Below are 16,125 nucleotides of genomic sequence, written 5' to 3'. Positions count from 1 at the left end.
TTTCTTTAATTTATTTATTGACAAAAATAATTATATAACTTATTTTAATTTTGTTTTCTGTAACTGACTTGAAATATTAATCAACCCTCTCACACAAGAAGTGATAAATATTAATTGATAAAAATTAACAAACTTATAATATACGTGTGATCAAATAACTCTACAATATTTATGCTGTCAATGTAAAATTTATTTTATTCATTTGTAGTAAAGTTGCTCACATATACAAAAAAAAAAGAAAAAATTTAAATATCGAAAAATGAAATGTAGATAATTTTGTAAATATTTTGGATACAGACACGTCGATAAGAACAAATTATTTTGGGAAAAATAATGTCATTTTGCAATGGAAGTAGTTATTCTCACAAATTTTTGAGTCTATGCTTCTTGCACCCAACAAATTAATTTTTGCACCTAACAAACCTCAATATATCAATTGTACTTTTTGGTTCATAACATGGGAGGTACAAATGGATGAAGAAAATTCAAAAGAGCATTTTTCACAATAAAAGTTATATGGAATAAACCTTTCAAAAAGTAATAATAAAAACTTCGAAACATATAATGTACAATAATTATTAATCTTGAATAATGTTTTAACATTTCGGAGTGTTCGAAGTGAATAAATCATAATATATCCTAAAATGTGAAATTGATCATATTATTATGGAGTGAGATTTCTAGATAAATTTAGTGAGCGTGAGAGGTGTATTATGTCTCAATATGTAAGAGATAACGTTTACATTCTATTGTGGGTTTTGTATTATTGATGAAGATGTGCTTGTAAAGAATGCCTATCTGTAGAGTCAGCATAATGAAAAGTCATTTTTCAAGGATCCCAAAAATATCGTTCTATAGACTAGTATGCAATCACATTGTACGAAATTTGTGGGTTGGTATAGTAAGAAATTATATTTATTCAAATTTATAATTGGTTGACATCGTTATATATCATTGCTTTATATTGTAAAATTATAATTTTTTTAATGAATTTGTGGATACTTGTTTTTGCAACAAGAATATACAAATATTTCCCAAACACAAGTTTTAGGAATATAGATTCTAACTATGATGAGATGTTCCTCTCACATATGTATGATTGGTTAGTATTATTTGTAGTTGGAACAATCTAGTTCCGATTAAAGTAGATGATTTCCTTTAAGTTAGTGGAGTTTTGATGATGATAAAACAATCACTTTATTAAACAATAAAGTCTCTTATTATAAGTGAAAAAATGTTAGATGACTAAGAGAACATCTAATTTATATAATCAATTAGAATGTCTAGTGAAAATGTTTTGTAGTTCAAAATATATATTTTATACACGTGCTTAATTTTGATATTCAAATGTTTTAAATATTAGTAGAAGTTGAAAATTTGACAAACGTAAATGTCAAAGTGGTAGATGAGTAAGTGTATTAGACAGTACACTAAAGGTAATTACCACGTAAAAACATTAGATAATCCAAGTCCTTTATACAATCTAAGTCACTAGATAATATAAGGTGTTAGACAACTAAGGTGTTAGATAATCAAGGCGTTAGATGACTTAAGACCATTCAAGCTATTAGATGACTAAGGTATTAGACAACTCAAATAGTAGAACTAAGTGCATTAGTTTTAACAAGTCTTGATGTATTGTGTTATTTCACTAAGTGTTTTTATTATCTAGTCTTTGATTCATCATCATTTGAAATAAAAAATTAATTACAAGTGCTTCAACGTTCAAGACAATTATCTTGTGATTATTTACATTTTTGAAAAAAAAAAGAGAAAGGTTTTGAAATCAAAAATTCAAATAATAACATTAGGAAATGATTGATGAATGAATTGTTTGATTGATTGAGAAAATTTTTTTCTCTAATAATTTAAATGCAGAATCATATCGCACAACGCTTCTTTAACATGAATGTTGAAGAAAAAGAAGAATTCAAATCAAGTATGAACTCATTAAAGAAAGGAAAGAAGACATCTTAATAATATTGAAGATTTAAACTAAAGAGTCAAGTTAAAAAATTAATCAAGTCATTTCTTATCAAGAGAAATAACGAAAATCATGATGAAACACTAAAAGTCGAATTCTCAATGGCTATCAATGGCAACAATTATATAAAGGATGTAAAACCATACGAGAAAGATAACTAAAACAAAAACAAAACAAAACTATCTCCAAAATAACAAAGTGCTAAAAAATTGTCATATCAATAGTGTTTATTGATATTGGGTTGAGCGCACACATATTATAAATCCTTTCTTAAGTGAAATTGTAACTTATGAATTGTATTGTATACTCTTATTGTAAGATTTTTATTTTTATTTTTTGTAATTATTCATTCTTTTAATTTAAGTGAAAGATTGAGAAGGATAAAAAAAATAACTTGCATCACATTATTCTAGAGATCTTGATGTTGACAATTATTTATTAAAGTTTGACATATACTATGAAATGTTTTACATTTTGTTATTGCTAAACAAGGTATACTTGTGTCTACATAATATTTGTGTCTATTACACGAAACACATTTTAAACAACACTTCAATTGTTCAACCACATAACTTGTGTCTATTAGGATATACTGGATCCTTTTTGTCTAGCGTGATAAAACTGTTTTACATTTATTTGTTTAAGTCCACACTAAAAGTCAATTAAAGGATTTGTTGAACTTGGATCAAACAATATCCTCTTTCTGATGGCGGTTAAAATAATAAAGTTTAAACGTATATTTTTCAAAACACATTTTCAGCAGATTAACTTTACATAAAAGATTTCAAAAATAGAGGATGAAGTATAAAGTAGAAGAAACAAAGTGATTTAAAGTTTTGACCTTTATCTTCTTCTAGGAAGCTTATCCTTAAACCCAACATCATATATGTTGAACTATGTGAAAACTTCATCTAAACTTCCTCATAATTACATTTTTACTCACATTTAAAATATTTAATTTTTTATTTCTTGAATTATTTTTTAGATTAAATCAACTATTTTATTTAGAATTTGTCTAATTGAGATTATTTGAACTTTAATTGAAATTATTAATTAAAATTAGTTCTTAACCCTGATAGACATTCTAGTGGACCTATGGACGAACTAGAAGTTTATTTGATTTGGTGATTTGAATTGAATAATTCTATCTAAGAAATGTAAGTAATTTAGTTTTTGAAGAAGTGACTGTGCTCACTTTGAATTGTAATCGTATTTGCAATATTGTTTGATTTGTTTCCTTAGACATATCAAAGGTAAGAATATTTTGAAGATTAAATAAAAAAATTTAGTGTAAAACCCAAAAAGATGAAGATACAACCTAATAATGTTCATTTTGCATAATCAAATGTTAGCTTATTTAGAGTTGTAGATATTATATTTAAAGTGTTACAAAAGAGATGCATCATTCCAATAAAGAAGACAACACTCTACACTCTACACCACTTTTTTTTTTTTTATTTATTTTCTTATTTGTATTTTTTTTGGTCTTCCATTCTCTTATGGGTTTGCAGTTATAATTTAATGCTTGTTCATAGTTTAATCTTATTCTTTAATCAGAGTTCCAACTAGTTTACTCAATTTGATAGATGAAAGAATAAAAATTTCAAACGTAGATGTTTGGAGAGATAAGAAATACTTAATTAGTTGATTGACAATTTTTTGATTAATTCAATTCTATTTAGAAAGATAATAATTACATAATAACTGATGAAGAATTCAATTGAATATATGCGTTTGTGTTATTTTCATTATTTTAACGTTGTTTAAAAGAAGCCCCTTTTTACTTTACTATTCTTTCTAATTTATGATTATGTAAACACTCTTAAAATCTGATTTAGCCAGAGTGTAATTGAATTCGTTTGAATGAACAATCTATTTTTTTTTATTAGATGATCTAGTCTTTTAATTTGATGAATTTGTCTCAACGTAGACTTCTCTTCTAAAAGACCATGAAAAGATGAGTTTAGAAGAAAGAAAGTGTCTTCTTCTGGATCCTCTTCTCTTCCTATAAAGAGTACTTGTTGCATTTGATTATCGTCTAAAAATTTTAGAACATCAATTAGTCACATTGACTTTTAAATAAAATGTTTGTTTAAGTAAAAAGGTCCTACTGTATAAAGGATCTGGTTTTGTCTATTACCTCTTTACATTCAATAGAACCTAACATTCATAAATTCTTTTGATGATGCTCTTCCATTAAAAGGAAGAAAATAGTTGTCCAATAGGAAGAACAATGTTAGTCCTCTCGAAGCCTCACTGACTGAAGGAAATGGTGGAGTGGGCCAAAGGAAAGAGTTAACTATAACTATATTCCTATACCTTTTATACAAAAACCCAGCCCCAAAATGTTATGTACCAAAGTACAAAGGGACCATCAAATCCAATCTCCTAAATCACTATTGCAGGAGGCTAAACCTCCGGTAAAAAAATTATGAGACTTCTCCACATTCCTATTACCTTCACACCACTTCAAGATTCTAAACATGTTTCTAAACATGGATTTTTACTGCCTTCTCGTATGGGTGACGATTCTGCAAAATTAATAAATAATCATATAGCAGGCTTCTGAAACCAGTAATAAAATTAATTCCAGTAACATTACAACCATCTATATCTACTTTTGCTGTTAACATTTAGGAGGCAGATAGTTCGTTGAAAAGGTCAGTCATGGAATGCTTGGAAAGTAAAATAGGATGTTATCTTTTTTGTACCAAGTACATGCCGTTTATTTAAATTTTGAAATTCAAGTTTCTACAGTTGTAACAAATTTCCTCTTTTCATTTACCCATCATTGACCATGTAATTCCATTTTATGATAAGGAGCACAAACTCACCAACCCCCATTCCTCTAAGAAAAATGAAGAGCTAGTTTCATGATAATACTATACCTGATTCGCTGCATTCGATCTTCTAGGAGTATTGTCAGTGTGTTCCAGTCCGAGATACTGCTCCCATGCGCCATATATATCCCTTCTCTGAATAATAAACAATAAAATAAATTAATTTTTCACAAAACAGGCATTTTTTCTGGATTCCGCACTGTAACAGTCATAACCAAAAGGATAAAGAAGATTGGCAAACCTGAAACCGAGTGGAAACAATATCTGAATCTTGAAGATACTCCGGATGACCAAATGACAAAAATGCAAATCTCCACTAAAGGAAGAAAGAAGAGATGCATTAATCATTGAAGCTAGAATCTTTCCAAACCAACTAAACAAAATTTGCAGATATTATTAGTTCCATTTGATATGACTAGCTAACATGAACATAAATGCATCAAATGCAGAGTGTTTGGAGAATGAAAAGTTTTAATAGAAAATTTGAAATGCATTATAACAAAATATGTTGCTTGGATAGAGAATTTAAAAATAACTTGAAATTCTAAAACTTTAAGAATATGTTGATTATTTAAATAGAATTTCAAATTTTACCTAAAGTTCGGATTTGAAAATTTTCATTCTCTTTTTCTCTCTTACATCTGTCTTTTCGTACTCTCCTTGGTTTGGCAAAAGTTTAAACATTATCACGTCAACCTCAACCTAGATGTCCTCATCTCATTATAAAACCAAGCTCGCTTTTTCAAATGATGCCAGCCATCACCTTTTAAGCCCAAATCCATCATATTATTTGCTGTCCATCTCGTCAAGAATTGTTTTTTTCAAATTGACGCTGATCATGAGACTTCTAGTGTTGACTACGGAAGCTTTCTATATCACTCATGATTAGGATTGTTTTTGACCAATGTTAGCCAGGGGAATTTTTCAGATGACACTAACCAAAAAGTTGGTAAAAAAATAATCTCGACCAACAATGTTCAAAAGTATAATATAGGTTTTTCTTTATTGTCATTGGCCAAGGTTATTTCAGCTAATGCCAGCCAGAACTATTTCAGCTGGGATTAGTAAATTACCATATGACAACTTTGAATTTTTAAATATTTTTTAATACTAAAATAGTTAAAATACTCTATCTAAACAAGAAAACTAAAATTCAATAAATTTGAATTGTATTTTCTAAACAAAACATTCAAAAATGAAACAGTTATTCAGTGTATTTTAATGTCCTTGAAATGCAAAATTCCCTATACTTAAACACATGGTAAAAGCAAGAGCGCATAATTCAGTCACGTTAGCAATATGTACCTTGGAAAACTCCTCATCTGGAACTTGCAACTTTCTCTGTATTCGCAATTTGACTTCAGCCAATGTCTCACCCTCATGGATCACTAAGAAAAAAGGATGTCCGAAGTTCTGAACTTGCTGTTATTTTCAAGCCACACCAATACATAAGAAAACAAAAATGTTAGAAAATTCAAGGGTAGTAATTTCAGAAAAATAATTTTATATTAGACTGGGGACAAAGTACCTGATTTTGATTTGTGTCTTTCAAGAAATGATAAACATGGATCAAACGATGTTGAGGGCTAAGGTTTTTCTCCTCCTCTGGAATCTAAATCAAAAGGAATTTGAAAATGCAGCTTGTAAAATTAAGAATAATGTGCTGGGAGAAAAGGCATAGCCCCATATCAAGAATGAAAATAACATCGAAGACAAATGGTTTGGAAATTTAGGAACAGCCAAAATTGAAAGGTCTGGGATGGTAGACTTCAATCGTTCAAATTCAACCTGAGACCCCATAACACCTGTCCTGTTTTCCACAAATCTGTCATGGGATTGGCAATTGTCATATTTCCCTAACAAATATTGCGTTAGTAACAAGTGAAGCCTAGGGCAGTATTCCCCCCCCCCCCCCATCATGGATAATATACCTTTGGTGAATCTTTTAAAGCATGCTTGGAAAATCTGTTCAAGACCATGCAAAGCCTTCTTCAGCTTGCACATCCTGTTCTTTCCACTATGAGGATAGTATCTAGGACGACTATCCAAGTAGAACTCCACTTCTAGGTCTTAATGAACAAGCACATTTTTAACATCATGCTACGACAAATCCCAGCCAAAATGGATGGCTAGAAAAGAATGAATCTCACTTTACCCATTTTTACTACTGTAGAATAAACTAGACCAAAACTTTTTAAGTCTATTTGGCTAAGAAGGTCAAGCTCTGAGTCATTCAAAAATCCTTTCAGGTCTAAGAGACCAATATATTTTAGTAAACATATATAATAAATTTTGTTTGTTACTTAGATATCTAAGTTCTTATCAAGATTGAATCCTTAATATGACCCTAGAATTCTTGGGAAGGAAAGACTTTCTTCTCTTTCTAAAGTCTTCCATATTGTTCAAAGTAACAAGGCTCATCAAATGTTCTCTGAGAAGGCTACCAAACCTGTTAATTTAAATCTTGAGAACATCAAACTCAACCCAAAAGGTAAGTGATTGGTGCTCTCGATGTAATAAATCTAACCACACTAAGGAGACTGCTTTAAGCACCATGGAAAGTAGAAAGCTATCGTTTGTCTTGCAGAAGTAAAAAGTCAACCCCAAGGAAGGCTTATCGAGCAACTATAGATTTTGAAAATTCTGGCAAGACTCCTTTCTCCTCTTATATTGTTGAAGGAATGTTTGCACTACAAGCAAAAATTGAATGTTTAAAATCTCTCATGAATTTTATAAGTAAGCCGTTTTTAGGTACTTGCACTCTAACCATGATTGTGATAGGATATAATGTGTATGATAGGAGGAAATAGAATAAAAATTAGTTGTTAGTTGGGTTGTTGGGTTGAGTGAGACTTCCTTTATATAGTGGAGGGGTCTTTGTATGTTTTTGGATGTTTTAGAGAATTGTTGACAGGATCATTGGCATCCTATATGAAGGAACATTGTTCCTTGGAGGCATTCTTGCTGTTCTTGATGCCTAGAATCAATAATACAAGATCTTTTCAGTGAGTTTGGGTGTTTTGCAGTGGTGTTCTTGGATTCCTCTACCTAGGAACTTAACAGATTGGCGGTAAGAATGCCAATTCCTCCTTTAAGGGACCCATATCCCAATAACTAGATGTAATATTTCTCCTTTTCCATCCCTCAGCCTTAAAGATGTCCCTCATGTTCCAAAACTTTCTAATAACCTTATCTTTATTCAAAAACCTACTCATGACCTAAATTATTTCATAACCTTCTTTCCCACTTATTGTGTTTTATAGATCTTCACACGGCGACAATGGTTGGAACTATTAAAGACATGGGAACTAAGAATAGTATCAATAGACAAACAACTGTCTCTTGTCTCCAATTTGACACTACTTTTGAGTCCTTTCAAATTTGGCTTCTCCATCGTTGTGTAAGAGATTCATCTTGTTATGTTCCAAGGTTTATGTTTCCTTCTTTATTTTTCAATGACTCTGTAGAGTCATTCAAATTTGATGTATGTCAACTTGCAAAGCATCATCAAACTACATATCTCCTAGTAAGACAAAAAGTGGTCATCCTATTGATTTGGTTCATGCTAACATTTGAGGACCTACATGAAGCTCTATCACGTGCTAAATGATTTGTCACTTCTATTGATTATAGTACCCATCTCACATGGATATTCCTCATGAAAGAAAAATTTGAAGTTCTTATCCTATTTGTCAAACTAATCTGTATGATAAAAACACAATTTGGAAAGTCAATTAAATGCTTGCATTCTAATGATGAGAAAAAACGTAAACCATGGCATGTATAAATTTTTTCAAAAAGATATTGTTCGCGAGTTAATATGTGGATAAAACACAATAAAGTGGCATTGCTAAAAGAAAAATTACATATAAGTGACAATCACTTCTCTTTCAAAACTATGTGTTGTAATTAGAGAAGATATTTTTAGAATTTTCCTAATTAGAGAAAATAGATGTATAATCTTCTATTTTATTTTGTTTTCCTAGTTTTCCTATTTCCCTTTTTAGGGGAATTAAATTGTTACAAATAAAGGATATGAAAATATATTTTTTATGATTTAGTATAATAAAAAAATCAGTCCTTTTTTTCTACTGTATGTCCCTAAATCTTAATGGGGACAGGTTGTCCTTATTGCTACCTACCTTTTTTTCTACTGTATCTCTAGAAGGCCTTAGTCGTATCGAGTTTCTGTCTTCTTTCTTCACATTTGTTGCTTTGCTCTCTAGCCTTCAAAGTTGAGTTTCTAGATATGTTGTGTTTGTCCATATTCGTAGTCAATTTTGTGGGAGTTGTAGAATGCATATCATTGGTTATACTCGTGATAAAAAGGGGTAATGATAAGTTCTTAAATCAAGAACCTATGGGAAACACACTCCACACACCGAAATGCACAATCCAGAATACTGGATAAGCCTCTGTTCATTCACTAACAATGTGGAAAACACGTAAAGAGAGCTTAACCTCCCCCTCTCAGGACAACAAGATCCTGAATAAAACTTCCAATCACTCGCTAACCTCTCCCCACACAATCCTTAAACTATCTATACAAGTTACATCCCACCTTTCCCAACTGCCAAGGCAGTTAATGTCTCTTTCTTCTCTCATAAACCAATAACCGCCTAACATATGTTACAATTCTTCGAATCAAAAGTTTATTACCACTATGAATGTCATTTTTGAAGAAACTGAATCCTTTTACATATATCATTAGCTTCAAGGAGAGAGTTTTACAGCAGCTCAATCTTTTTTTCCATTTATAGAGGAACCACCTCGTACAGACACTACTCTTGGTGCTCTTGATCGATGTCTTTGTTGTTTCCTCTAACAAGGGTGAGTTTGACCCTTAGGGTTAGCTCCAAAAATTAGTTGCATAGAGTGTTTCTTCCAAATATAATATCAGAGAAAAAAACAACCCAACTTGATCCAAGAACAACTCCAATCGTTTGAACTATGGGTACGTATTCATTCTTATGACACCATCGAACCTTTGGAAGATTCCTTGAATAATAATTATGAACCCAACCTTCCAATTGCTTGGAGAAAAGGAACTCAATGTTCCACCAAGTATCCTATTTCTCATTTTTGTGTCCACCAAACACCTATCTATGAAGTACCAGAGTTTCCTCTTTGCCATTGATATAATGAATCATTGAAGGATGAGAAGACTTATGCCATGAATGAAGAAACATGTGTCTTACAAAAGTAAATAGACATGGGAGATTGTTGAAAGGCCACAGGATAAGAAAACAGTAGGATGCTCATAGGCTTATAATGTAAAAAGAATTCTAAAGGCACGATCATTACAAAGAAGGTTAGTTGCTCAAAAGTATACTCAACTTACGGTGTTGAATATGAGGAAACATTTGTTCTAGTGACAGATCAATAATGTTGTCAGAATATTCTCACACTGGCAGCATATTTTGGTCGGAAATTGCAATATTTTGATATGTAGAATGTTTTCTTGCATGGACTTATAGAACATGGAGATTCCTCTAGGATTTAGGTCTAGAGGAAGAAGTGTATAAATTGAAGAAAACCTTCTTCCATTGTTCTAAAAAATATATAATCAGGTCTCAATCTTGACCATCACTGTTTCTTGATATTCTTTTTTAACAATAATCCCCATAACTACTCATTCAGACTTGAACATGCACTTATTCCAGATAACTGAAGGTCTAACAAATTGTCAACAACATACCTAAAATATTAAAAAGAATTTTATAAAGCAGTATATGTACAAATATTTACCTCTTCTGCTCGGAGTGTCCAATACTGATCATTAATATTCTCAATCCGTTCATTGACATGGAATATCTGCAAAAGAGAAGACACAATATTATGAATTGAACTATAAAAATTTAGAAATTTTCCCATGAATTAAAGTCAATAATTGTGGCAAGTGCATGACAACAAACAACAAAAGGGAAAGACTAATAAGGTATAAACTTGTAAATTAACCATTGGAACTCTCCGAGAAACCACATTCATTGTGCCAGATGCATTCTCAACAGAGAAGAGCAAATCCATGTTGACTCATCATTATAGTCTATTATTCAGTATTAAACTATCTAAAATCCTTAGTTATTTGATTATTAGTTAGATAATCTCCAGTTAAAAAGTGATCTACCAGTGGATTCTTGAGCCCCAGCCTTGCACTGGTATGGATATCAAGTATTGATTTAACCTGCGATGCATCTGGTTATAAGAACTCCAGTGTATTTACAGTTCATATTTTATATAACTATGTTTCAATCCATTTTTGGGGGGTTTAAAATATACCAATCAGGTATAGTTATTATTAAGTTATATTTCATAGATATAGACAACAAAGAGAAAACAAATTGCATGACCTAGTCATTAAAACTCATTATAATCGGCATGATTGAATAAAAAAATTGCCACATCATAATGTGCAGGATTGTAATGAATGTATACTGGGAAAGCAAAAAACATCAGTACTGAATGATTTTATCTTTAGCACTAGGTGAAGGCTACAATAAACCAAATAAAGCCTTGGATAGTACAGGGTGCCCAAGTCTAACATGATTGCCCCCCATTCATAACCAATTTTTTAAGGAAGGGTTCTCCAAGTACTTGATATTTCATTTTTACCATGCTTTTCCACATTTATATTCCCATAAGATATGGTAAGATATTGTCTATAATACAAATGCATCTTCAAGTTTTATTGCACCTACTTATATACTACAGTTTGGTGATATCTTTAGTTAACATGGGATTTCAAACACATCTCCTCACACTAAAGACTAAACATCTGGAGTGCTATAGTGTTAGGAAACTACTTGTATATAGGAGAAGGAGAAACGTTACACAGCCTAACTGCCAAGGCAGTTAGAAAAGGTGGCTAGAAGTCTGTATAAAAGGGGTTTGGGTGCTTTCAGGAGAGTTAGTTTTTGAGTCTTATTAGTTGAGCAGGAACTATCAGGTCCTGTAGGGGGGAGATTAAGCTCTCTGAACCAATTGTATCTTGTATTCGTGATCGTTTAGCAATATACAGAGATTATACAGTTCTGGATTGTGTGTTGGGTGCGTGTACTGTGTGCTTTCTATAAGTTTTTGATTAAAAGAACCTATCATATAGCAACTAGATAGCAGCCGACACAAAAGGCATAACAAACCATGTTAGGATAGATATTGATAACATCTTCAAAAGTAGATTTTAAGTCTAACTCAACTTCACAAAACCAATGTAAGAACTCCAACAACTCATTGAACTATTTTTATTAGTAGGATATTACGTATATTGTTAGAAGATTCTAGAGATCTCTTCATAATCAATACTTCAGGGTTAAAATTATCTATATACAGGTTGATATACTGGTTAAAATCAATCAATTGGACAAAATCTCCTCTTCTTCCACATTTCTTCTTTATCCTATTAGCTTAGGTTGCATCTTTATTTTAGGGTTGCCTCACATGCACCCATTTCCTTCCTTTCATTATTGGGCTTGACCAAAGTGCAACCAATTCCATTGTACCTACTAATTCTATAGTCATTGTCACAATCACAGCTGCCACATCCATTGTCGAGGGATCCTTCAATCAGATTAATGATCCACCAAATGATTTGTTGTCCTCCAATTTGCCGATCTCTAAAGTTTTGTTCCCATTGAAGCCACAGGCCTGCATGCAACGTATTTCAGGCACATGCTGGCATGTTCGAGAGTCGTTCTTGTTGCCACTTGCATCACCTCGAGTTGCATCTATATCCTTGGAAAGGAGTAACGTTTAGGGTAGGCATTGTTTATTTATTTTAGCATGGCAACTCCACTATGCTATGTTGATGATCCACACTTTCATGATAAGAGTCATCTGGTTGGATTTATCTCTAGTGGGCTCAATTTATCATATCCTCGTTAAAGGTACAAGTAGGCTCAATAATATTGAAGAAGAGGCCACTAAAGATTAAAAAAGAAAAAAATATATTTTAGAGTGCTTGAAAGGCCTTATGATCTTCCATTTATAATAATAGAAAATTGATACAATGACAATTGCCTTAGCCAAGGGTAAGTATTCTTTCTTCTAACACCCTTGAACATTTGGAAAATTGCTTGAATAATAATTGTGAACATGACCGCAATGACCTACCCATTGCTCTGAGAAAAGGAATGCAATCTTGCACAAAGTATCCTATTTCTCATTTTTGTGACCACTAAACACCTTTTTACACAGCACCAAAGTTTCCTCTCAACCATTGAAGCAATTAGAGTAACTACATCCGTTCAAGAAGCATTGAACTATGAAAATTGGGTTCGAGTCATGAATGAAGGTATAGATGCTAAGAGCCAAACATGGGAAATTGTTGACAAGCCACTAGATAAAAAGGTAGTAAGATGCAGATAGGTTTATAAAGTATAAATATAATGGCACATTAGGCCATTACAAAGTCTCAGTTCATGCACCAACCCAAGGAGATTACCTTACAAGCTGCACCAAAAATTGTGCAATATCTAACTGAGACTCTATGCAAGGGAATTCAGTTCAAACGAAATGGGAATATAAATCTCGAAGTATATGTGAGTGATGACCATGTTGGGTCAATTGTGGATAGGAGATCAACTACTAGATATTTTACTTTCCTCAATGGGAATCTTAGAACTTTGGAAGAGTGAAGAACAAAATATGGTAGCAAGTTCTTGTGCATAAGTAGTTCAGGACAATGACACAAGGGATTTGTGAACTACTATAGTTGAAAATCACGTTGGAAGACTTGAGAATAAAGCGATATGAAACAATAAGACTTTAGTGTTGGAACAAATTAGCCATTAGCATAACTCATGCAATGTGAAAGAAACAAACACATTGAAATCCATTGACATTTTATCAAAGAAAAAATAGATGGCGGTTAAATCTGCATCCCATAAGTCCCCCTCTTAAGACAACTTCGCAAAACTTCTACCAAAGCAGCTGAATAGCACCAATTTTGAAAGAATTGTTTTCAAGCTAGGAATGAAAAATACATATTTACCAGTTTGATGGGGAGTATTAGCAATCATATTTATTACTTCCATATTTAGCAAAATACAATTAAAGGGTATAAAAAATATCCTTGAATCATAAGGATATGATTACATCCCTGAATCATGGGGATATGATTACATCCCTGAATCATGGGGATATGATTACATTAAGTGATGTTATTATATTTCCTCAATTAGTTTTCCAACCTTGTGTGTGTGTGTGTGTGTGATGAATCCATAGCAATAAAATCATCCTATTCTACCCTAATATCAAAATTTAATAATCAATGTATCTTAAAGCGAAATTAAAACTATACATTTTCTCACCTTATAGATCTTGTGATAAAAAATTTCAAGCAATCTAAGTTCTGCATCTGGACGTGATAAATCAACCTGTATAACAGGAAACAAAGTCGGTTAACAAATTTCCCACGAGGCAGATGTCAATATATAGAAGACAAGAGATTACAACCAACATACAATCCAAGACCATATGATTTTTTACTTATTTGTTTTATGGTAGGCTAATTTATACTTTAATGAAAAGAACATTTGGGGCATTTAAGACAAGATTTTAGTCCATTACAACAACATAGATTCTGCACAGATTTTAAGAGGTATGAGTTGCGGCTAACAAAGTATGGAAATCTCGAGAAATTTAGTTTTGTATAATGAGTAGCAATTGATGCATAGAAATTGAAGAACTTAATACTCTAATAAAATGGTAAAAAAGGGCTTAAGAGATTAATTATCTCTTGCTAATACCATGTTCAATACTATATATGGAATTAATCTTCTCTTGTGTTGAATATGTACTGTATTTATAATAAAAAATTAAGGACTAAGCTCAAAATACAAATAAGAAACAATATATCTAAGATATCTAGGAATCTAATATATCTAGTCAATTCAGGATCTCCAACAGATTATGCACTAGAGATAAGGAGACAAACATATTCCGATTTATGTACTAGCAATAGAGACAAATTTGGAAAGATCAATTCCTCAACGTTTAAACACATTCTATACTATTCATTCATACTAATCCAAAAACAACAAAATCATGATAGATATTTAAAAAATAAGAAGTTGGACAATGTATGTTTGAAAGATTGTAAAGGTATGATATAATTTCCTGGTGAAATAAATTTCCAAGAGTTGCAAGTGTAACATGTTTTGCTATATTGGATATAGTTTTTGTAAATATCTTGTCATTAGACTCATAACGCACTAAGTTATTCATGTGAGGATCATATTTAGAAAATAAAAAAATTAAGCCACGGAGCATTTACCACCAGAGGGAAGCACCATAAACATCTAGTTGACAAGCCAAGACGTTTTAGCAGCAAATTACCAAGATTCAAACCTCCATTCTAGTACCCATAAACTCAACTGGAGGAATGGATTCAAAGAACACACACTACTATACCAGGGAACATGTAAAAGCTTATACATTAACTAGATCACAGTATCCTAGATCGCAGTATCCGACATATGTCAGATACACATATCATATCTGTGCATCAAAAATCTTAATAGAGATATATAATTACTACAATGTGTTGATGTTGTTACTAAAACCTTAAACACATACTAATTTATACTAATCACAATTCTAACTATGCAGAAGAACAAGTCATAATAAACTAAGGAAACATGATGAGCCATAACAAGTAGAATAAATACAGGTTAATACTCTAGATTTTATACACACATTAACCAATTATAATCATTCGAAAATAGAATATTAAACAGTACCCCTCCTCTCTCAATTCCCTCAGACAGAATTTATAAATGTAGTTACTTTCTGCATACAAATTTTAAGTAACTAATAGGTGCTATGCAGATGTCAGTCTCCGACAGGTCAAAAGATCAAGTCAAAGAATCTTCTATTCCAAATGGTTCAGACCCTTCCCATAGTAAAAGATTTATAGAACTACACTTCCAGTTTTGGTACATGTGTTGAACATTTGTGCACAAATCATATACTATAAGCACAGCATATGAAAAGGTTCCACAATTTAATTGGTTTAACAGACAAATTAGCATGGGTAAATTATATGATCTAAAAACTCTTGTAAATAATAATAAAATACAATTAGACAGGCAAGCCCAAAAGACGTGTTTCTATTTGCCTGCAAATCTGTGTGGTGTTTCTATAATCAATGTGCCTCAATAAGTGAACCAACTTTGATTATGTGGATTACTATCATACCTTTGATTTAAGACCATTAATTACATCTGACACAATACAATGCTTCTGTAATCTAATAGTATGAATCACCACCTGAACAAGAGTAAATCAGTTAGAAATATAACA

The 16,125-nt window shown here is 31.7% G+C and overlaps 1 protein-coding gene across 4 annotated transcripts in view; it reads right to left on the bottom strand.

Moving 5' to 3' along the window:
• Positions 1–4,092: 4,092 nt before the first annotated feature.
• LOC106770788 (ubiquitin carboxyl-terminal hydrolase 13) overlaps positions 4,093–16,125 on the bottom strand; it is a 38,391-nt gene continuing 26,358 nt past the window's right edge. For all 4 annotated transcript variants that reach the window (XM_014656588.2, XM_022784621.1, XM_014656589.2 and 1 more), the window contains exons 25-32: positions 16,021–16,092; positions 14,133–14,198; positions 10,573–10,638; positions 6,353–6,436; positions 6,130–6,246; positions 5,066–5,140; positions 4,873–4,959; positions 4,093–4,515 (exon numbers count right to left, since the gene is read on the bottom strand). In XM_014656588.2, the coding sequence (XP_014512074.1) occupies positions 4,474–4,515; positions 4,873–4,959; positions 5,066–5,140; positions 6,130–6,246; positions 6,353–6,436; positions 10,573–10,638; positions 14,133–14,198; positions 16,021–16,092 (609 nt within the window). In that variant the 3' untranslated portion in view covers positions 4,093–4,473. The remainder of the gene's footprint in view (positions 4,516–4,872; positions 4,960–5,065; positions 5,141–6,129; positions 6,247–6,352; positions 6,437–10,572; positions 10,639–14,132; positions 14,199–16,020; positions 16,093–16,125) is intronic.

Source organism: Vigna radiata, chromosome 8 (genome assembly GCF_000741045.1).
Source record: "Vigna radiata var. radiata cultivar VC1973A chromosome 8, Vradiata_ver6, whole genome shotgun sequence".
NCBI classification, from domain to species: Eukaryota; Viridiplantae; Streptophyta; class Magnoliopsida; order Fabales; family Fabaceae; genus Vigna; species Vigna radiata.
The sequence above is the reverse complement of the archived record's forward strand: the minus strand, read 5'-3'. Positions and strand labels throughout refer to the sequence as shown.